The 23094-nt window shown below is 36.7% G+C and overlaps 2 protein-coding genes across 2 annotated transcripts in view; both read right to left on the bottom strand.

The window, feature by feature from the left end:
* Positions 1–7372, bottom strand: part of rab11fip1a (RAB11 family interacting protein 1 (class I) a) — a 36550-nt gene extending 29178 nt beyond the window's left edge. The window contains exon 1 of the mRNA XM_073838693.1: positions 6356–7372. Coding sequence (XP_073694794.1) covers positions 6356–6699 — 344 coding nt within the window. The 5' untranslated portion in view covers positions 6700–7372. The remainder of the gene's footprint in view (positions 1–6355) is intronic.
* Positions 7373–7721: 349 nt separating this feature from the next.
* Positions 7722–23094, bottom strand: part of adgra2 (adhesion G protein-coupled receptor A2) — a 36538-nt gene continuing 21165 nt past the window's right edge. Inside the window, exons 9-15 of the mRNA XM_073830582.1 lie at positions 22718–22907; positions 22281–22489; positions 19542–19669; positions 18037–18160; positions 17707–17855; positions 14694–14783; positions 7722–13263 (exon numbers count right to left, since the gene is read on the bottom strand). Coding sequence (XP_073686683.1) covers positions 11826–13263; positions 14694–14783; positions 17707–17855; positions 18037–18160; positions 19542–19669; positions 22281–22489; positions 22718–22907 — 2328 coding nt within the window. The 3' untranslated portion in view covers positions 7722–11825. The remainder of the gene's footprint in view (positions 13264–14693; positions 14784–17706; positions 17856–18036; positions 18161–19541; positions 19670–22280; positions 22490–22717; positions 22908–23094) is intronic.

Genomic DNA, 23094 nt, shown 5'->3' with positions numbered 1-23094 from the left:
ATCAGGAGAGAAATCGGCACAGATCAAGCAATATTTACAGTCCAAAACAGTATTAAACAGTGAATGTTAGTGGATTTTGATGAAAGAGGGATACCTGGGATGGACTTTTTGACTGGAGGAAGCAAAATTATGAATTATGAACTATTTTGACCAGAAGTGATGGTTTAAAGTTAAACAAGTTGTGAAAGACTGGAGTCGTGTGGATTGCATGTGGATTACTGTGATGTTTTTATCAGCTGTTTGGACTCTCATTTTGACGGCACCTATTCACTAAAGAGGATCCATTGGTGAGAAAGTTTCTTCAAATCTGTTCCGATGAAAAAAAAACTCATCTTCATCTTGGATGGCCGGAGGTTGAAATTGTTTTTAGTACATTTTTGGTTTTGGCTGACCTATTGCTTCAAGTATCTACTGCAAAACACAAACATCTTTCCTCGTGAAACATAATTATAATTTTTTTTTTTTTTTTTTTTATAAATCGCATCCACATAACTACTGGCATAGAAGATATACACTACCAGTCAAAAGTTTTTGAACTGTGAGATTTTTTAAGTTTTTTTAAAGAAGTCTCGTTTCATCAAGCCTTAATTTATTTGATCCAAAATACAGCAAAAGTGGTAATATTTTAAAATGCATTTACAATGTCTGTTTAACAGCAAATCAGAATAGTACAATGATTTATGAAGCATCATGTGACTGGAGTAATGGTGCTGAAAAAATCAGCTTTGAAATCATAGGAATAAAAATATTAAAAACGTTTCAAAATTGAACTGTGTTTGCTGTACTTCCCATCAAATAAATGAAGGATTGGTGGGCAGAAGAGACTTCTCTAAAAAAACATTAGAAACCTTTTGACTGGTAGTGTAGGCCTTTATGAAAATAAAACGGTAAATAGTTACAATATGTTTAATTCTTTGTACTCATAGAGATTTTTAATTTGGATCACACAGAAAAACAACCGGAAAAGAAAGAACAAAACCTTCAGAACAAACAAGCACTAACAGATTACTGATAGTCTGATCAGATCTGTGGAAGACACAATAAATGAAGTCATTCAGCGATATAATTAAGCAAAGACCTGCATCAAAACACACCTGCTTAAAATAATCACATATTAAGTGTTCACATTCACATCCTATCACGTCATAAGAAGCTTTGCAATCCAGTTTTACTTTCTTTGAGAGCACCAATGCCGGCTCACAGTCACATCATTAACAAACTATTAACATACTTCTCAATTACATGAGTCTCAGGTACACACCTGTTTTAAATGACAACCATGTGAACTGGGGCAAACCCAAGGCAAATAGACAGGTCTTACGTCTCTTGCTCTCTCTGTTCTGTACCATAATAGGAAGTCAAACTAAAAGGCAAATAATAGGAAACTCTTCTGCCCTCCGTATTTGAATAAAGAGCAGGCCTCATTTCCACTAGAAGAACAAACAAGAACAAACACTGAAAGACTTTCCTAAAAAAAATAATATAATACGTGACCAAGGACCACAAAACCAGTCATAAGGGTCCCTTTTTTGAAACTGAGATCATCTTAATAAATAAGCTTTTCATTGATGTATGGTTTGTTAGCATAGCCGAGATACAACTATTTGAAAATCTGAAATCTGAGGGTGCAAAAAAAAAAAAAAAAAATCTAAATATTGAGACAATCGCCTTTGCAGTTGTCCAAATGAAATTCTTAGCAATGCATATTACTAATCAAAAATTAAGGTTTTATATATTTACAGTAGGAAATGTACAAAATATCTTCATGGAACATGATCTTTACTTAATATCCTAATGTTTTTTGGCATAAAAGAAAAATCTTTGACCCATACAATGTACTGTTAGCTATTGCTACAAATATACCCATGCTACTTACGACTATGATGCTACTTGATTAACTGTGTATCTCTAGTGTCAATAGGTTGGACTTGGTATTTCAATTACTAAACTGCATAAACCAGATCTACCAAAGGAAAAGAACACAGTGTTCTCACACACAAACACACAAAGACACACTTACGCACATATTATTCTTATAGGTGGTGGAAAAAAAACAGTAGGGTACATAGTTACACACCATTAGCCAAACCCTGGGTGTCACTCATGTCTGTCAGTTAATGACTAGTAAAAGTTGTTACACTGGGGTGGGATGGGTGGAGAGGAATGTAAAAACGTCTTTATTTGTAATGCAGTTAGACTGGTTGTGTGAGATTGTGCTATAAGTCCCATTTACTTGCTTGGAATGATAAACTACGATTTGTCAGAGGGAATAAATCATGGACTGACCTATGAAAAATTAAAGGATCAGCTGATGAAGTTATAACCTGTTACTTCTGATATTAATAATCATTCTGGAATTGTTATAAGTAAAACTATAATGACTTAAAAGTGCTCAAGGGACACATATTCTTATCTCAACCTAATTATGATAATTAATCATCCTGTCTAAAAAAAAAAAAAATCACGTCACAGTCTGAGAGTAAAAAAGCTTTTCTGTTAAAACTGCACTTTAAAGTTATAGTAGTTCACTTTCAGAAATAAAATTTACAGATAATGTACTCACCTCCTTGTCATCCAAGATGTTCATGTCTTCCTTTCTTCAGTCGTAAAGAAATTATGTTTTTTGAGGAAAACATTTCAGGATTTCTCTCCATATAATGGACTTCTATGGTGCCCCTGAGTTTGAACTTCCAAAATGCAGTTTAAATGGAGGACTCTAAATGATCCCAGCCGAGGAAGAAGGGTCTTATCTAGCGAAGCGACCAGTTATTTTCTAAAAACATTTATAATTTATATACTTTTTAATCTCTACACATAGTACACACAGAGCTAGACAAGACGAGCATTTGAGGTTAAAAAGGATATAAATTGTTGTATACATTTTATAAATATTGTATAATTTTTTTGTTTTTGAAAATAACTGATTGTTTTGCTAGATAAGCATGTTTTGCTTCTTTCCTTGGCACTGACCGTTTAGAGCCCTTTGAAGCTGCATTTTGGAAGTTCAAACTCGGGGGCACCATAGAAGTCCATTATATGGAGAGAAATCCTGAAATGTTTTCCTCAAAACATATAATTTCCTTACGACTGAAGAAAGAAAGACATGAACATCTTGGATGACAAGGGGGTGAGTACATTATCTGTCAATTTTTGTTCTGAAAGTGAACTACTCCTTTAAACCCACTTTCATGAATACTGCCATTTTAAGATTGCATGACCATGATGGGTCTTGTAATTCAAGATATAGTACTAAAAACAACAACAAATAATGAAACAACAAGTTATTTTATATTGAACTTTTTCTATTGCCAAAGGGCTTTACAAATGCAAAACAAGCAAACCAAACATGGTCATGGTCAAGTCATGTGCGTGATCCACTAGTTCAAACAGACTGAGAATGAGTGGAAAAATAAAAAGTCCGAATCAGCAGACACTGATGGAGCAATGAATCAAACGCGCCTGACAATCTGGAGCACCAATGCCACACATCAAGGACAAACAGCAGGACCCTGAACACCGAAAGCCAGAGCTTCCAAACCACAAAATGCCCCTACAACCAAACCCAAGGTAAAAATACAGCTTGTACACTTCCCTTTCTCTTTCTCAAAAGCCAGAACAGGAAGTCGACTGGACAAATCAGCAAGCTGGGCTATTATGCAAATACAGTGAAACTCACACACCTTCTGTTTTTGAATACGAGCAGCCCGCATTTCTAAAGAGCTAAAGAAAAATGAAGCTCAAGCAACACCTAAACTAAAACTTTAAGCATTAAAAAGGGTCCAAATTTGTTGTTCTGCTTTCTACCAAATTGTGCCTATTTATACATTTCCCATGGAAAAGTACTAGTAATTCATGGTTTAGAAAAACATGACTATTATGTATTATTATGTAATACATTAATAAACAAACATACACATTAATGTTTATGTTAAAGGGTTAGTTCTCTTCTAGAACAAAAATTTACAGATAATGTGCTCACCCCCTTGTCATCCAAGATGTTCATGTCTTTCTTTCTTCAGTCGTAAAGAAATTAAGCTTTTTAAGGAAAACATTTCAGGATTTCTCTCCATATAGTGAATGTCTATGGTGCCCCCGAGTTTGAACATTGAAAATGCTGTTTAAACACAGCTTCAAATGGCTCTAAACGATCCCAGCCAAGAAAGAAGGGTCTTATCTTATCTGCGCATGCATAGATTGTTTTGCTAGATAAGGCCCTTCTTCTTTGGCTGGGATCGTTTGTTCTGAAAGTGAACTAATCAAAAAAAATAATAATAATAATAAAAAAAAAGCTTAAAATATTTTTTCCCAGGAATGCATAAAATGTATATAAATGGGATCTAGGACATATTTATCAACCTCACAACAACATCCTGGTGGCAGCTCAAAACCTAAAAACATATGAGACTTTAATATGTTTTACTATACTGAAGTAAACCATTAAAGTCCTCATGACTGCTCTGATCAGGCTTGACAGATGTCTCCAAATCAGTCTAGTAGACCTGTGTAGTTTGTTCTTGGCAGAAAATCAAAGAACACCATACAACACAATATAAATATGAAAGGAGAGCACTGGGAATAACGGAATTGCATTACTGCACCATAAAGAATATATACAGCGGCTGTAGCTGTATTGATGGACGAAGGAGTCGATTATGGGCAGACACATTGATAATACATCCATGACTGCTGTTTCAACATAAATAGTCTAGAAGTATATTCAATCGCAGACAACAACAAATCAAATGGAAAATGTGTCAAAAGAAAATGAGAGAAAAGAAAATCAGAGTCCATGAAATATTTATATACACACTACCAGTCAAACGTTTTTGAACAGGACGATTTTTAATGTTTTTAAAAAAGTCTCTTCTGCTCACCAAGTCTGCATTTATTTGATACAAAATACAGCAAAAGCAGTAATATTGTGAAATAGTTTTACTATTTAAAATGACTGCTTTCTATGTGAATATATTTTAAAATTTTTCTTTTGGTGATCAAACTTCAATTTTCAGCATCATTTTGCCAGTCTTCAGTGTCACATGATCCTTCAGAAATCATTGTAATATGCTGATTTGATGTTCAAGAATTTTTTTTTATTATTATTATCAATATTTAAAACAGTTGATGTTTTTTTTTTTTTTCAGGATTCTTTGATGAATAGAAAGATTCAAAGATCAGCATTTATCTGAAATAAAAAGCTTTTGTAACATTATACACTATACCATTCAAAGGCACGGAGTCAGTATAATTTTTAATTTTTTGTTTTTATAGAAATTTATACTTTTTTTTTTAAGCAATTCTACTCTGCTGTTTTCAACATAACAACAATTAAAAAAAAATTGAGCAGCAAATCAGAATATTAGAATGATTTCTAAAGGAGCATGTGACTGGAGTAATGATGCTAAAAAATCAGCTTTGAAATCACAGGAATAATTTTAATATATATTTAAATGGAAAGCAGTTATTTTAAATAATAAAAATATTTCAAGATGTTACTTTTTTTGCTGTACTTTGGATCAAATAAATGCAGGCTAGGTGAGCAGAAGAGACTTCTTTAAAAACATTTAAAAACTTTTCACTGGTAGTATTTTTTTTCATGCTACTGATTCTTTAAAAATGAGACAAAACATTTCATGACTTTCTCTGCCATTTATTTATTTATCACAATAAATCTTGGCAAAATAGTCATTTATTTCATTTCAGTAACTATGTCACTGATATTGCAAACTTGTTTTAGAAAAAAATCCTTAAAAGGTCAGGAAAAACAATAATATTAATATTTTTTATATAAAAAAAACTAATAAAACCATCATGTACTGTTAATTCATTCATTCCTTTATTGAATTGTATTATTTGTAAATATTTCTAATACATATTTGGCAAATTCTTTTTGACCCTAATCAAACTGACTCAAATTGAGTGGGACAAAAAACATTTTTTGTAAAAAGTAAACAAACTAATAAATTAATTAATTAATAACTAACTAATTAATGAATTAACTGAAATAATTACACTTCACCCAACTATAACTTGTGGAACAGCTTAATTAAAAACAACTCCTTTCTACTTTTCCCCCTCAGTTTTTACTAAACACTATCAGTGATCAGTCGTTTTATGAAGTGAATAATTCTTATTATATAATGTTCATAGCAACACCTAGGAGGAGAAATGTACTTTTGCTTGCCTAACATTGTTTTACAAGGGCGGAGTACTGAAACCTGTCCATGCAAAAGACACCAAAACAAACTATGATTAACTGTTTGGTAGCTTATCACTTGAAACTTTTAAAATCTTCCAGTCATAATGGAATATTTTTATGACACAACTCGAACACCCATACAAAAAAAATGACACTCACTCGGTCTTTTTGCGTGATCTGTTGGCGTGGAGGTCCAGTAAGTTGATGACAGCCTGTCCCAAAAACTTATCCAGCCCCACCAGGGCTCGGTGCATGGCGATGATGTACAGCGTGCACCGCTCCGCGTCCCCCTGATGGATCAGCGGCAGGTCGAACGTCGCTTCTTCCTTCCATTCGGGCGAGACGCATTTCTCCGCTACCGAGGTGGAAAACTTGTCCTTGCCCACCTGCATGATGGCATAGGCGTCGTTCGTGCCATTTTTGCCCTTGATCCGCAGGCTTCGCGCTTTGAGCACCGTTACCTGAACGCTAGTGGGATACCACTGCTGGTCACCCAAAGACATTCTCTCAGTTAAAGTCCAGGTTCAACCAGGACGAAAAGTTGCGCTTCGTTCGTTCAAACCCGCTTGATGTTTGCAGTTGAGTCGCTCTGGCTCCTGTGTGTGTAACTGTTTGGGAGTTCTCACAAGCCCCGCCCCTTACGCATGACGTACACTGTGTACCCAACGCTCAGGTGATGCAGGTATCACTTCATTCTTGCGTTTAACTATTTAAATATCTTTTGATAGTACATTTATAACCCTGTGATAACGTCTTTTTAAACCCCGGGTTAAGGCTAACATTTGCTCATATGCTAATTTAACCTCGAACTGAGATGCTAGGTGCACAGTAAAGGACTTGGTTGCTAAAATGTTGTTTAGCAACAGACAGCCAATCAGAAACTGACTCAGCGATTACCTTATTAAATATTCATGCATTTGTAGTTACAGAAACCTTCACCTCTGAATCTGAGTTCAGGTTACCTTAGTGGAGATTTTAATGTTCTCAGAATATCGAACTTCCTCATTAATGTTTCCTCAATTCACTTCCTCAGACTTTATTAGCCCAAGTGAATCACTGTAGAGATCAGATAAAGGCTATTCATCAAGACAAAAATAGAAAACGGCAGTTATGAGTAACGTTAAAGTTGTTTTAAAGCCGACTAGTCATCTTTCAGATTGACTCAGTCTCTTGCTATCTGTAAATCACTGCATTCGTCTGTTTTGGTTATAAACCGCCTCCATCGCGGTACCGAGGTCAGTGTTATCAGTAGCTTACTAGCCTGATGTTCATTCCTTTGTTCTCAGTGAGCGTTTTAGTGTTTGTCCCACCCATTCTCTACAGTACCGCACTCTGATTGGATAATGCATGTGTCAATAATGCAAGGCTCGCTTTTGATTGACTTATTTCTTGTGGAGGATGTTGATTTACATATTACATAGAAACAGAAGTTACGTAATTGCCTAGTGCAAAACGTGGCCTGGGATTTTTCTGATTAAGTTACATATGGTACATTCTAGGAAACATAAAAAAACAAGTGACGCAATTTACATTTTATGGCATTTTTCCAAACCTTTATTTTGCATCAGGTCATTGATAAGGCACATCTATAGGAAATATATTACTGAAATCGATACAAAAATGCTGCTATCATTTTCATACTGAAGTGAGTGACAAAAATATAAATATTCATGTTGTTATTGAAATCTCCCTTTTAAACTGAGATGACAATCAAAACATTATTTAGGATAACACTGAATTTATACTGACCCTCAGAAGCTAGGCCTACCCAGAGGCAAAGACAATTGTTCATGCAAATATCACAACGTCACATGAAACCATTATGCACAAACAAGCCATTTAAAATCTTTTTTTGAAGAAAAAAAGTATTACATACACATGGATGGCAAACTTTGAGCAGGCCACAAATGCAATGTATTATTTGACTACATTCTTTGTTTTTGTAGTTTCAAATGACACTTTGCACCTGAAATACAACAAAAATTAAATACAATATGCAATCTGTAATGACATGAGGGTGATTATGAGCTTTCTTGCATTAAACGATCATGACGTTAAATGCTTTTTAAAATGGTTCCTTAGCAAGTGGTGTTTTTGAATTAACAATTTTAAGGGAGATTTCTGTCTTGAATGGGTAAAAGACAAATGGGAGGCTACAAAATATCAAATAAGCCCATACTTATTATAGTAAGCTTCTTTGGCATACAAATATCCCTGAACACTTTTTTAAAATATATATATATATTTTAATCAAAGTGAAGCTAAAGCTAAAAACAGGTGACGCTTGTGACTTCGTCATGATGTGATCTAAAAATTCTGGCACTATAGTCAGTATCTGATAGCTTGTGGGCCTTGGGAAAGAAACAGTCAGTGCAAAGATCTGAATTCCCCCTGTTCGGGCGGTCAGGATTGTCCATTGTTTGCCTTCGTGAGAAAAAGACATTTTGACACTCTTGAAAAACAAAAGACCTATTGAAAATAATTATTTGTTATCACAAGTTCTTCAGAACTTTGCATAAGCTTAGGAAGGAGTACTAACAACTCCAGGTAGATTAGTTCTTCTTACTAACCATTTGTGGGATGAACGGTGCTTGGTAATAAACAAAACCTGCTCTAGCCTATGTATAGTAATAATCTGGAGGAAAAAAGCGTGGGAGGTCTGGCTTTGATTGCTAGTGCGCTTTTACACTAAAACTTTGGCTTTTAGGCCAATCCTCTGTAAAACACTGATATCATAAAATTGCATAATGACAATTACAATTACATCAATATTAATACTGATATGTATAATATAAATATGCCATTATTTATAAGAATATGCCAAATGCTCTCTTCATAACCTGAACCAAGTGCTAAAAAAGCCCATGTTACACATGGTGCTACAACAGAACATGTATGGACAAACACCTCCCCTTCATTATCAAATCCCTTGGAGTGACATCTGAAGCAGCTGTCACTTTGTTAAAATCATTTGTCCATCAACAGCATTCATTATCAGTGCATTTGATCAATGGCAGAAATGGCCCAATAGAGGGCACTGTTAAGCAACGTTTTCCAAATGGTTCCTATTCCACTTGACTTCTAAGAAGAACGACGTTCCCCGCACTAATTAATGTTGGATGTGGATGGATCAACGGCAAGTCTTTGTTTTCTATATTTGTGTGGGACTGATGTCTAAAGCTGCTTATTAGTGCCAGAGAGTTGAAGTAACACTGTAATGGTCAAACAATACATATATAACACAATGTACATTCTTACAAACATGTAAATGAAATAGCGTGAATAAAAACATATGAACACACAAGAGACAAAGACAAGAAACGAGAAGAACTTAGGTAACAAGCAGACGGTCCTCCATCCTGATCGATATGCATAGTTAGAAACATAAAGATCACAGCTGAACTTTAGGTTCAGATCCCTTGGCATATTCAATATTTGAAAGGTTCATTACGTTCAAACAGTTTGTTAGGTTAAGTGGTATTACAGGCAAACAAAAGCATTCGAAAGGATTCTGCATATTTTGTCAAACCAACTCCTCCACCAATGTCTTTTTAGAGGAGTCAGGTTTTGCATACACACTGCTTCTTTTTCTTCATATAAAACAGCCTCAGAACTTCTCCTCATTTGCACGCTTCGCATTAGCTCTTAGCATGTTGGACGGTTCAAAGACCACAGAACACTTTAGAAACGTACAAATATAGGTGGTTTGTCATAAAAGGAGCCAAATGTTTCTCTTCCCTGCTGAAAATTTAAGCTTAAACCAGTCTAAAGCACAAAGTATACTAGCATACATTACCATATGTGTACAGTCGAAAGTATAGCGTTTCAAAGTATAGAGGGTTTGCATTTATGTCACAATTTGGTCAGTTACCCGGATACATGGCCATATTGGCAATACTCAGATGTAAACAACAGCATGAATTGCACGGTTAATGTACTACTGAATACGTGGGCGCAATATTTTGGCAAACTAAAGTTAATAGGTGGTAAAGATACGTACAAGCAGTATTAATGAAGATTTTAGCCTAATATTTCACCTATCTGACCGTAAATGATAAGAACAAACATGAATGTTGTCAAGATTTTTGCCCTGGAAATCCTGATTCAGTTTGGCCAACCACAAACGTACTCTAAATGATTTTTCTGGTCCGACTTAATAGTACAGCCTAAAACATGACAATAATTGACCATTTTCTGCAGCAATAATTAGCAAAATATGCAAGTTGCATTCGGTTCAATGGCATTGTTTACATCCAGTGCTGACAAAATGGCGATTGACGACGCATTGTGAAAACACCAAGCTTCATCCATGTCCAGTGTCTGCTCTATTTTCCCCCTTTAGGTTATGGCTGATAGCTAATAATTTAAACTTTAAACCAAGGTTGGGCTGTTTCATACCCTCTCGCTCACAAGCGCTTGTCAATGTGAGCGCCTGTTGTTGTTGTTCCATCTCTTGCTACCTTGTGGAACAACTGATTACTGCAAAACATGTGCGACCTGCGTGTGCAAAGTACGCAGGGTTACAAAAATCGGGTAGTGCACGTACTATTCTGATGATGAAATTTGCGCCATGTGCACTGTACACTAACCTTCGCGTATGTGTAAAAAGTGAAGTATACTTAAGCGGCAGTGTCCTGGTGTTTGAAAGTGGATGAAAAGTCTTTCTCAAGTTTTATACTACTGCCTCAAGTAGTATACTTTACTTTTTAATGTACGTGAGGGTCAGCGTACAGTGTGCGTAATGTGAATTTCGTAATCAGAATAGTATGCACTGTACTGTACTGTACGCACACCACCCGATTTTTGTACTTTGAATGTGCAGGTACCAAAGGGTGGCAACAATGTCCCGGGATATTGTTTCACAGTAGAAAACGAAAGAAAACAACAAAATAGTGGAGACTGTAACAACAAAAGATGCTCAGAGGGTATAAGATAACCCAGCTTTGGTTTAAAAGAGTTTAAAAGTATATGTTATCGGTCATAACCTATAGGGAAAAATAGAGCAGGCACTAGACATGGATAAGGCTTTCTAGAACGCATGTGTCGACTGCCCACTTTCGCGCACAAAATCAAATGGAGTACACTTTGAAAGGCTATGCATTCAAATGTTTGCATAAGATAGCGTACAAAAATTGAATATACTTTGGGCTTTGGTCCAAGTTAAGACAGTGGCCTGAAAAGGGTTTTTAAAGAAGGTTTTATGATAGTATCACGCGAACCTTGTTCTCCAGTCCAGAGAGAGAGCAAATATGTGCGAATCTGCATAAACTACAAAACGTATCCAGAGTGTTGTATTATTCAAGACTGGAATAGGGGTCCTAAGACCAAATGCTTGGAAAGACCATAAAAATATGAAGGCGGTCATCCAGTCTTGAGTCCTACAACACTGCTTGACTGGTTTCCTGGTTTTATCTGGTTTAGCTACCTAGTTTCAACTTGGCTAAAAAGTGTCCAAAACTCCTTTAAATCCAGCTCACAGACCAACTAAGCCCACAAACCATCTTAGACTGGTTTAAACTAGTTTTTCAGCAGGGTTGAAAAAAAACTAAATCCATATTTTAGCTCCTAGCATACACACCACATCTTCAAGAAACCTTCAAAGTCTTTCAACTCCACCTGCAGCTCATTATTATACAGTCGTCTCACTCTTCCATACCCTGCTCTTCATACCAACCGAACCCTGTGATTGGTCAGTTCCGCTAGTGTCCAGTTCCACCACGGATCCCTTTAGTGTTCCATTTGGTGCTGAAACTGTTGTCAGCGAGGCCGTCGCAGTGACATTTGATGTCACGTTAAGAGGGAACGAGCTCCGCTTCGACTCCTTCTCAGTCGCGGCAGCCAGTTTAAGATTGTCTTTGCTAGCGCTGCGGCGTTGAGCGTTCTGCTGCATGGCAGACCTACTTGCCACTAAAGGCAGCAGGGGAAAAGGTTTCCTACTTCCGCTGCTACCTCCATCGCTACCTTCTGAAGGGCTTGTCGCTAGTCCCTCTCCTCTGTGCCGCCCATTGGTCAGAGTGCCATTCTGACCCTCTGAATGGCTATTCCGTAGACTTCCATTCTCGCTGGAAGCGTGTTTGTGTAGATGGTGGATGTTGGATTGCTCTGTCCCAGAAGGTCCCAAAGCACCCATGCTACCTCCTCCACCTGCTCTGAGAGCTTTGAGGCGGTAGTGCCCTCTGCCATCCCCTCGGTGATGGTACTGGGTATTGCCACCCCTGGTTCTACTACAAGCCTTCCTCCTTTGAGGCTGCTGGACGGGCAGTAGGCTAGGCAGCAGATTGTTGGCCGGTTTGTTGTTCTCCGTGCTTGTGCTTGTGTTGGTATTAGTTCCCGATGGTGCTCGGGCAGTGTTATTCACGTTGTCTTGAGTCACTTGAAGCAGGTTGGTGAGTTTGCAAGGCCCTGCGGCGATACTTGTCGTTCCACTTTGAGTAGAAGACGACCTGGCAGAAGAAGAATAATTGTTGGTGTCCGTCGGCGGATGACATCCTACAAAAAGTTGGGAGCCTCGTTCTGAGGCACTCTGGACACCTACGGTGACAGTGCAGGGATGGGAGTAAGCTGGCATGGGCTGGGAGCGACGGTACCCTGGGCAACAACTTAGCCACGCTGCTTGGACATCCAAACGCTTGAAACAGTGATGGAGCACCAAGAAGATCCCTAATCCAGTAGCCGTTCCTCCATACAGACAGCTGAAGAGCTTCCGCTCTCTATCCACGTGCCAAACGGCCATAGCACCGCAGCACCACAGCCCCACAAACACAAACTGAGTCGCCACCAGTGCCAAACACTGGACCTTCAATGAGTACTGGTCCTCTACTGTCGTCCCAGCATGCACCGGGCCCACCACAGAGTCCGCCGAGAGCAGGCTGGTGCTTCCGCTTGCCGGTTGGCTCTCAGGCAAGGTTGAGGGGTCGGAGGCGGAGCAAGGAGGATCTTTGGACTCCTGGAAGTTTCGGCGCCTCAGGCAGAAAGCAGTGCACAGGAAGTAGATCCAGGTCACAAGAATGATCAGTCCAGCTGGAATGTAGAAAGCTCCAAAACTGGGTTGCCATATCAACCAGCAGCTGCAGAGAGGTGAAGAGCAGTGAAAAAGGTCAGAGAGAGCAAAGGCGGTAATTAGTCAAATAACAGAAACACAAAGCAAGCTCTGTACAAAACTGACACTTTTTACAGAGCCTGTAAGGGAGCGGCCCAGCATGTCCAATAAATCTGCAACAAGTATCAGACAGTTAAAGAAAGAACAGAAGCTAATAAAAACCTCTGAGTATGACCTCAGACAGTTTTATTTTATATTAAGTGTCGCCAGTCTATCTGTAAGACTTTAATGTGACAAAAACACCATAAAATTTCTAACAAAAATGTCACATTGTGAAAGGCCTAATTGTGATTTTCAGCTGTGCGTCACAAATGACACACACTATGATAAAATAATTTTGGGGGATTTGGGTTCAATTTGTTTCTCATAAAATATGTGTTTTGCTTATCACTCAGAATGCACACACAGCAGATCATAACCAGTCATATCCAATCCCATCGCGATGACTCTCACGTGACTTTGCCCCATTGAATCTCCATTAAGTCTGTTAAAACTCAATGGGTAAAGCCCAAAAAAGGGAAGAGAGACACGGACTCCTGCTGTAATTTTTCCTGCTGGTGTTGCTGTTGGACAATGTTTCTTTAGAAAAAAAAAGAGTGATTTATATACTTTTTAAATTTATATTTTGTAATATTGATGTTGTTTTATTATTTTTTTATTACAATATTTTTTTCATCCAATATTTTGAGGCCTCTTCAGTGTAAATGCCCTTGATAGAAATAAAACTGTAGGATATATAAATATCAATAGCTGGAAATGTTGCCATTGACCTACATATATATATATATATATATATATATATATATATATATTTGTGTGTGTGTGTGTGTGTGACCCTGGACCACAAAACCAGTCATAAGGTTAAATTTTACAAAACTGAGATGTATACATCATATGAAAGCTCAAAAAATAAGCTTTCTATTGATGTATGGTTTGTTAGGATAGGGCAATATTTGGCCGAGATACATCTATTTTGCCACATCTAATTTGAGGGTGCAAAAAAATCAAAATACTAAGAAAATCACCTTTAAAGTTGTCCAAATTAGGTTCTTAACAATGCATATTACTAATCAAAAATTACATTTTGATATATTTACAGTAGGAATTTTACAAAAAATCTTCATGGAACATGATCTTTACTTAATTTCCTAATGATTTTTGGCATAAAAGAAAAGTCTATAATTTTGACCCATTCAATGTATTTTTGATTATTGCTACAAATATACCCCAGCGACTTAAGACTGGTTTTGTGGTCCAGGGTCACATATATATATATATCAAGAACCAGAATTTTAATCTTAACATTATGTAGGTTGTTGATTATAGAAACATTTAAAGCCAGACTAGAAGAGACTTTAAAGCAAACTAGTTTTCCTAATGTTTAAAAACAATACTCACTAAGGAATGCCATCTCCATAGTTATTGATGTTCACAGCTGCAGTGATACCACAAATGATGAGTGGGACACCGCCGGCTATCAAATAAAACCTGTCAAGAGAAATAAAGATAAGAAAATCATTAGTGGGCATTTTGCAAATGCTAACCATGTTAACATGATTATTCATTAAAAAAAGAGAGAGGTAAAAACTAAATTTAAATGAATGTAATGCTACTGTCTGTTGTATTTCCTACAGATGTTCCCTTTGGCCTTTGACCTTCGCCTAGCATAATTTTTTTTTTTTTTTGTGGTCTATACATTAGGCAGTTCTGTCACTGTCTGTCAATGAAGAGCCGAGTCTGGGCTCCGACAGTGTAGGAGAGAGGGGAAGCATAACAGGATTTATCCCAGAAGGCAGGCGTGGGATCTGGCCAGACCTCCCCAGGGAATGCGGAGAGCACGGAGGTCTAGGGTAAAAACAGAGACCACAGACTAAAGGGAATGAATATATTTGCATGCATGTCTCCGAGGACATGTGAAAGTTAGCCGTAACTAGTCCTATCCCTCATTTGATTTACAACTTCTCTGTCCACTTTCATCTTTTTCCATTCCCCACATTTCTCTCTTTTTGCCTCTGTCTGACTCTCCATAGCAGCAGATGGGAATCAGCTTTTATCTGGACAATGGTAGTCTTTGATTCATTTTTACATCATGGTGGTCCATTCAGTCGCACTGAAAAGCCTATTTTGCTCCTGTGCACGCCTATCAATAGTTTCTACTCAGGAAGTGCTAATTCAATATGACATCTGCCCATAAAACTGTCAATGTTTCAGGACTGTTTTGAGATATGATAACCATTCTGAATACCCATCCACTTCCTCTGAAACGTTTAATGTTTTCATCAAATGTAATGTTCACACTATTACAACTTATAGACTTTCAGACAGTATTGTTTCTTAGGAATTTGCATGACCTGTCTGTTATAAAATGTGCTTATTCAGATGCAGGGACAATGGATTCTGTTGTGTGACGAAACCAGTTTCAAAATCTCACCCCCACTGAATCATATCCACCTTCCTCAACTGTCTGATCAAAATGTGTTATAGCTATGCTAAAACTTACAAAAAAGAAGTTTATTCAAGTGTGCTATTAGTATACTTCTTTCAAACTAAAAATAGGATAGAATACTTTCAGTCTTCTACTTCTCAGAAATATGCTTTATATAATTCTAAGAAATATACTTCAAATGAGATTTAAGTATACTTGACTTATATTTGAGCTATACTTGCGCTCTGAGGATCCGTGTTTTCATTGTTATATGTTAGGAGCACTATTACACATTTTCTGTACATAATTTCCAAAACACAAGTGAAGAAGAAACCGAAACAGCGGATGCTTCCACATGTAATCTAACACAATCGTCAGACATAAAACAGCATCAAAACCATAGATTTGTAAAACTTTGTAATGTTATGGAATAAATTGTTGACCCATAAAGAGGTAATAATCACTGTCAAGCTTTGAGGTGTTGATCGACTCCATTTACATTTTGATTATCACGAATTATGTTTTTTTTTCCGCTTTTTGTTCAAAATGTTGTTTATTTATTTTTTATTCATGAAACTTACCCACATTCAAGTGTTTATAAAAAAGAATGCATGAAACTAGAATAAGATGTTTTTGTTTACAAAATACTCTGTTCTTTCTTTTGATGTTTTGTATGTTCAGATATTCATATAACAAAATATGTACAAATTAATACCTACATAGTAGGACATAGTAGTATACTTAAAGTATGATGTAAAGTTCACTTAAAAAAAACGTAACAAGTATACATGCAGTATAAAACTACTTAACTAGTAGTTTACTAAGACTATACGTCAAAGTGTACTAAATGAATAAAAAAATATTTAATTAGAAAACTATCAGTATACCTATAAGTTTACTTTTAGTATACTCAAAGTCCCTTTAAGGCAAGTCATGTCACTCGGCGGCCATCTTTGAAACGCCTCTCGGGCATACAAGTGCAGCTCCTATCTGTTTGAATGGGGAAACATCAAATTCTCCAAAACTGTTCACCAAGCTTACGATTAAATTTCATATTTTAAATCTCCAAAGAAATCCAACAAGAACTGCCTCATAAATATGGTTCCTTGTGCTCCAATAGCGTGACAAAACGCTTATTTTTCCGGCTGGATGAGCCAGTGCGCATGCGCAGTACTGAGCGCACGTCTTAGAGCGCCGATCGTTTCTATAGCAACCGGGACTTCTAACGGCAGCTGCAGTGATGCGCTGACTTTTCTAATCAACAATTGGCTCTTTCACTAAGAAGGCGGGGCTTCGTGGCCATAATGAGCGTTGCATTTTTCCCCATTCAAAACTACACGAGTGACATGTCTTGGGTATTCTATAGTCTTTGGTATACTTGCAGTCCAAACTAAAAACAGAGATGTAAACTAGTTGTGTACTCAAAAGTATACTTTTATATACTAGAAAGTGGGCCAATTTAGTCCCAAGAAGTACTGAAATAGTACGCTTAAAAGTATACTACTGGTACACTGGCATTTGTATACTTACTACATAAAGTATACTCAAAACTATACTTAAACTTTACTTAAATATACTTAAAATAAACTTGAAGTATACTTATTTTTGGTAAGGGAAGCTAGTTACCTAAACTATTACCTTGCTAATCGAAGGTGTTTGTTAAAAGTTGCTAATCCAGCCTAGAATTACCTCATTTACAAAAACACTGACATTTCTCATTTGGACGGCATTAGAAAGGCAAACTTATTTCTTTAAATGATAAAATTACCTAATGTCCCTATGTGAATATTAGTCCAAATAGGTCTGTTGATTGGATTACAAAGAGTTCTTGTTCTATGAGGGTTTTATGGGCACTAGGTCCAAATCATAGAGGAAAAACAGGTATCTGAGAGTTTGAGTGTGCTTGGGAAACATACATTTCCAAAAACAACCTGTTATTAACCATCTAACGCTTTCAGCCCTCCATGACAACTTGACTGGACTGACCTGAGCATGGGCCGCTGGGTTGGCTGTACAGCAGACTCTCCTTCTATTTGCTGTGGAGTTCTTAATAAGGCTTCTTTAAAGATGACTCTGGCGCTAACACCGATCCATAACAAAGTGGACAGAGAAGAGTAGTGAAGAACAATCCCCACCTGACACAAACATACACATACATGAGTAACACAGGTAGAGTAACAATGCATTAGCGCACAGAAAAGATATAAACTCTTTTAAAAGTTTTAAAACTCTTTTAAAGCAGCCTTAAAAAGCTGTAAGAACGACACTTAACAAAACAAAACATTATTATTGTGTGTAAGAGAAATGGGGACTTACTGCCTGGCATACAACTGGGTAGCCTTTCAGAGTGATGCCTCCAGCAAATACTGCAGACGTCATTGCGATGTGAAAACTAGTGTTCAGAAGGGTGTGCCAACTCTTCCTTGTGATTCTGATAGAGCTGATGGCAGAAAATGAAACTGGTGAGAAATTTCACTGTTTGGTTAAAAAGATGTTGACATCCTAATTCTATTTTGACAGGTTTGGCTATTCCAGTAATAACAAATCATGCAATGACATTATAGAATTATGTTACCTTGTAGCAACAGTTTGTAGAAACATTTTAAGTTTTAGGGTGTATTCACATACTTTTGGCCATGTAGTATGTTTTCAGTCTTAGAATTGTCACATATACACTTCAAGTCAAAAGTACAAACACTAAATGTTAATTATTTTACCAAATTAAGAGGGATCATGCAAAATTCATATTTTTTTTTATTAGTACTGACCTGAATACGATATTTCACATAAAATACATTTACATAGTCCACAAGAGAAAATAATAGTTGAATTTATAAAAAAATGACTCAAAAGTTTACATACACTTGATTCTTAATACTGTGTTGTTACCTGAATGATTTTTTGTTTAGTGATAGTTGTTCATCAGTCCCTTGTTTGTCCTGAACAGTTAAACTGCCCACTGATCTTTAAAAAAAAAAGTCCTTCAGGTCCCACAAATTCTTTGATTTTTCAGCATTTTTGTGTATTTGAACCCTTTCCAACAATGTCTGTATGGTTTTGAGATACATCTTTTCACACTGAGGACAACTGAGGGACTCCAACGTTCACTGATGCTCCAGAGCCAGGGGTGTAAACTTTTTTAATTTGAATATCAGGGTCAATTTAACTTATTTTGTCTTCTTGTGAATATAGCTTCTAAAGGGCAGTAGTAAATTAAACAAAAAAAAAGATATTTAGGCAAAATAAGTTAAATGTACACATCCTCATTCCATTTAAAAGTTTTCACACCCTGGCTCTTGCATGGCGTTTCCTTCTGGAGCATCAGTGAGTGTTTGAACCTTCTGTAATATTTGCATATTACTCCCCCAGTTGTCCTCAGTTTGAAAAGATGGATCTCAAAATCACATAGTCTTTGTCGGAAAGGGTTTAAATATACAAAAATGCTGAAAAACCAAAGAATTTGTGGGATCTGAAGGATTTTTTTTTGAAGAACAGTGGGTAGTTTAACTGTTCAGGACAAACAAGGGACTCATGAACAACTATCACTAAACAAAACAAGGAAAACAGCTGTAGATCATTCAGGTAACAACACACTATTAAGAATAAGTGTATGTAAACCGGGACATTTTTATAAACGCAACTATTATTTTTTCTTGTGGACTATATGTAAACATCTTTATGTGAAATATTTTATTCAGGTCAGTACTAAATGAAAAATAACATGCATTTTGTATGATCCCACTTATTTTGGTAAAATAATTAACATTAATAACACACAAGGTGTATGTAAACTTTTGACTTCAACTGTACTGTATGTATACCTGTGATGCAGTATATAGGTGATGATGATGGTGAAGAGACAGAGGAGCAGCACTGCAGTACAGGTGTAAATCACTGGATGAAGCACTTCCACTGGAATTGAAGGTGAACCCGGAAAACCTGTCATCTCCTGAAACATTGACAGGGAAATTGGAGAGAATCTTTTAAAGGGATAGTTCACCCAAAAATCTAAATTCTGTCATTAATTACTCACCCTCATGTCGTTCAAAACCCATAAGACCTTCTATTCATTCATCTTCAGAACACAAAATAAGATACTTTTTATGAACTCCGAGAGCTCCCTGAACCTGTATAGTCAGCAAGGGTCCTTCCACGTTCAAAGTCCAGAAAGGCACCAAGAACATTGACAAAACAGTCACAGTTGACAGAATTACCCTGGCTGTCTATGGAGGGTCAGAGAGCTCTTGGATTTCATCAAAAGTATGTTAATTTGTGTTCTGAAGATAAATGATTTAAAGATTTGGAACAACATGAGGGTGAGTAACTAATGACTGAATTTGAATTTTTTGGTGAACTATATCTTTAAAACATTCATACATATGATTTCATAATCAAGCACATTTTAGGACACCTAAAAAATGAATAGGTGTGAGTGCCACTTTTTGTTTTTGGTGTTATGTAACAGATAGTAATAAATAGAATGAAACATTTAACTAAATGGAATATTTTTGTGAGGAAAAATGGATAAATATAGCTATTTAAATACAGCCAAAATGTTCAGAGAAATTGCTCTGATGTCAGTACTTTGAATTATGGGTTCTGCAATGCCAAGAAGTTTTAACCAGTGGCCAAAATAGCCCATCTATTACCAAATTACCTCAATAACAAACACAGAGTAGGACATAGCTGAACATTAAAATCCTTTGACGCATGTCATGATGAAGAAATGTTACATAAAATGTCAGTTTGTAATGGGAGATCTGTCTCCCATTCCCAACTGGGCTATTACAGTTTTTCTTAATTGCTTAAACACATTTCTTGAAATTATGCCTCTTATTTGCGAAACTCTAAACACAAATCCACAACTCCTAACTCATTTCCCCAAACTTCCTATATTGAGGTCAAAATGAAGCTCTCCACTCAAAACAATTCAATCTTGCTGAAAAACCAAACTTTGCTTTCAGACATGACACACAAATCCTCAAAAACAAACACACTACAACACAGTTTTACACACTGATGAGATAAATTCAAAACAATACTACAAAAAAATACAAATAAAAAACTTTTAACATGATGAACACAACAAATCTATTCCTTTGCAAGTGTTTTATTCCTTAATTTATTGTACTGTAGAGTACAGTACAAAACAGCAAAAAACAACAAAATAATTATTCTGCCCAGCATCCTGTCTTTGGTCTGGGACAGGCCAAAGAACCTCTTCAGCATCACAGGCTAAATTAGCCCTGGCCAGGCAGCAGGGGTCAAATCCTCTTGCATGCCCGATCCAACCCTGGCACTCATCAACTAAAATATATGAGACTGCTTGTCTTCTCGCCCTTGCTCTTCCTCTGTCTCTTCCATGTTGTTGTTGTCATCGTCCTCCTTCTCCTCCTCCTCTTCCTCTTTCACCTCCTACTCTTCCTCTTCAAAATTACACATTACTGTATGTGGGATATTGATTGAAAAAGACTGGATAGGATTCACAGTTACACTTGTACTAGTGGTCTGACAAAAAAATAAAAAAAATAAATAAAAGCACACAACGTCATTGTGAAACAGAAAAAAAAAAAAGAAATATGGGCACAAAGGTGAAAATAAAAATAAGAAAGTCCACTGTCAGAATTTGTAACTCCTGTGTTGTCCTCTGTCTATATATGCTTTCCAATGGAAGGTTCATGAGATGTACCTTTGATCTATTTCAGAGAACTGCTTTATCATTGGTTGATCTATATTATCTTCATTAGTGAAAGTCAAGATTCACTTGAATAATTCATGGCAAATTTACAAAAAGTCTAATAGAAATGTGTAGAATATATGATTGACAGTTTAGGACAACTAGATCAAAAATTTTGCATTTAGGTAATGATTTATACGATGAGCTAATGACTTGATGTTTTGAGGGGTAAGACTATTGCACAGAACTACAGTATATAATACATTTTGAGCAACATGACAATAGCAACTGATAATGTAGGAAACTGCAGACAAATGTATATTTCATTTCTGATCTGAGAAATGCACCAAAGTGACTGAGAAAAACTTTTATCCTTTTATCTCCATCGAAGGTTCTGATTGGTGTGTGCTAAATTTTGACTCCTAGTGTTTCCACTTGGGTAATTGTGTGCTAATTGAGCTCAAACTTTGCAGACTTGAGTGAACAATATTGAATGCTTGTGCTTTCTAAATGACCTCATGGTGTAAGCACTGAGAAATGTAGGGATTTGTGTGTAGAGTTTTGAAGTAACAGTTCACCAAATATAACTCATGTGTCAAAGCAGGGAATAGTGTTTATAGTTTAGGGAAATGGGTGTGCTTTTTCAAAAATGGCGTTATAGTTTTGAAATTTTAGTTCAAAAGACTGGTTATAGTGTTTTAGCAATTGAGAAAAACTGTAATCAAGATGATACTTCACACTTGGTTAGCAATTACGCAACTAAATTCAAGTCAGATCTTCGGGGACATGTTCAAAACCAACGTCACATAAAATGTGCCATATGTACGTTCATCTGTAACGGGGGAAAAAAACGAACACTCTTTTAGCACCGCTTCAATGTTACCTGAAGTACAGCGTAATTGCTCAGAACAGAGCAGCGCAGTGTAGAGGTGGACATATCACTATGTGCCAGCTGACAGCCATCCAGACTCCAACTCCCATGATGCTCCAGCGCCTTTAAGCTCCAGTGTGCAGCAACAGGGTCATTTCCAGGTGACGTGTGGCGTAGTGACACAATAATGGGATCGGACTGATTCCACATGCTACACCCATCTGAAAAAGAATGACAGAGAAAGCAGAGAAAGTTTACATATGTGCTCTGGTAAAAGTTATTTCTGAAAATGATTTCCTATGCTGAATTGAATATTTCCAAGGATGAATCGTGTTAGTCTTCCACTAAAATGCCTGTACTACATCGGTATACAACCAGCTACTTAGAGCATTCTTGAAATTTTATGAATGTTTTCAATCCCTTGAATGTTCGAGTCGAAGGCAACCCACCAAGGCCAACGTAGATAACTGGAGTGTTGACGCCACGTCTGCGGGCAAGGTCCGAATGTCCGGTAAAATTGCTGGTAAATGGGAAGAATCTTCCATTGCGGAATGCCACAAACTGCAGCTTACAGTCAGGAGGAGCACTGGGCGGAAAAAGAGATGCAGGGAGAGACACCGAAGCAAGAGCCACTGCATTCTAGAGCAAGAGAAAAATGCAAGACAAAATAAGGGCCAAGCAAAAGTGTTTATTAAAGAATTAAAAAGTGCGTTCCATTGATTTTACTATGGCTAAATGGCTTTTTACATGTATAAATAGCAGTAGTAGCAATATGATAGACACCAATAATTATATAAAATACATAAAAAAGTAAATTCATGCCCCA

Source organism: Garra rufa, chromosome 1 (assembly GCF_049309525.1).
Source record: "Garra rufa chromosome 1, GarRuf1.0, whole genome shotgun sequence".
NCBI classification, from domain to species: domain Eukaryota; kingdom Metazoa; phylum Chordata; class Actinopteri; order Cypriniformes; family Cyprinidae; genus Garra; species Garra rufa.
This window is presented reverse-complemented; position numbering and strand designations above follow the sequence as displayed.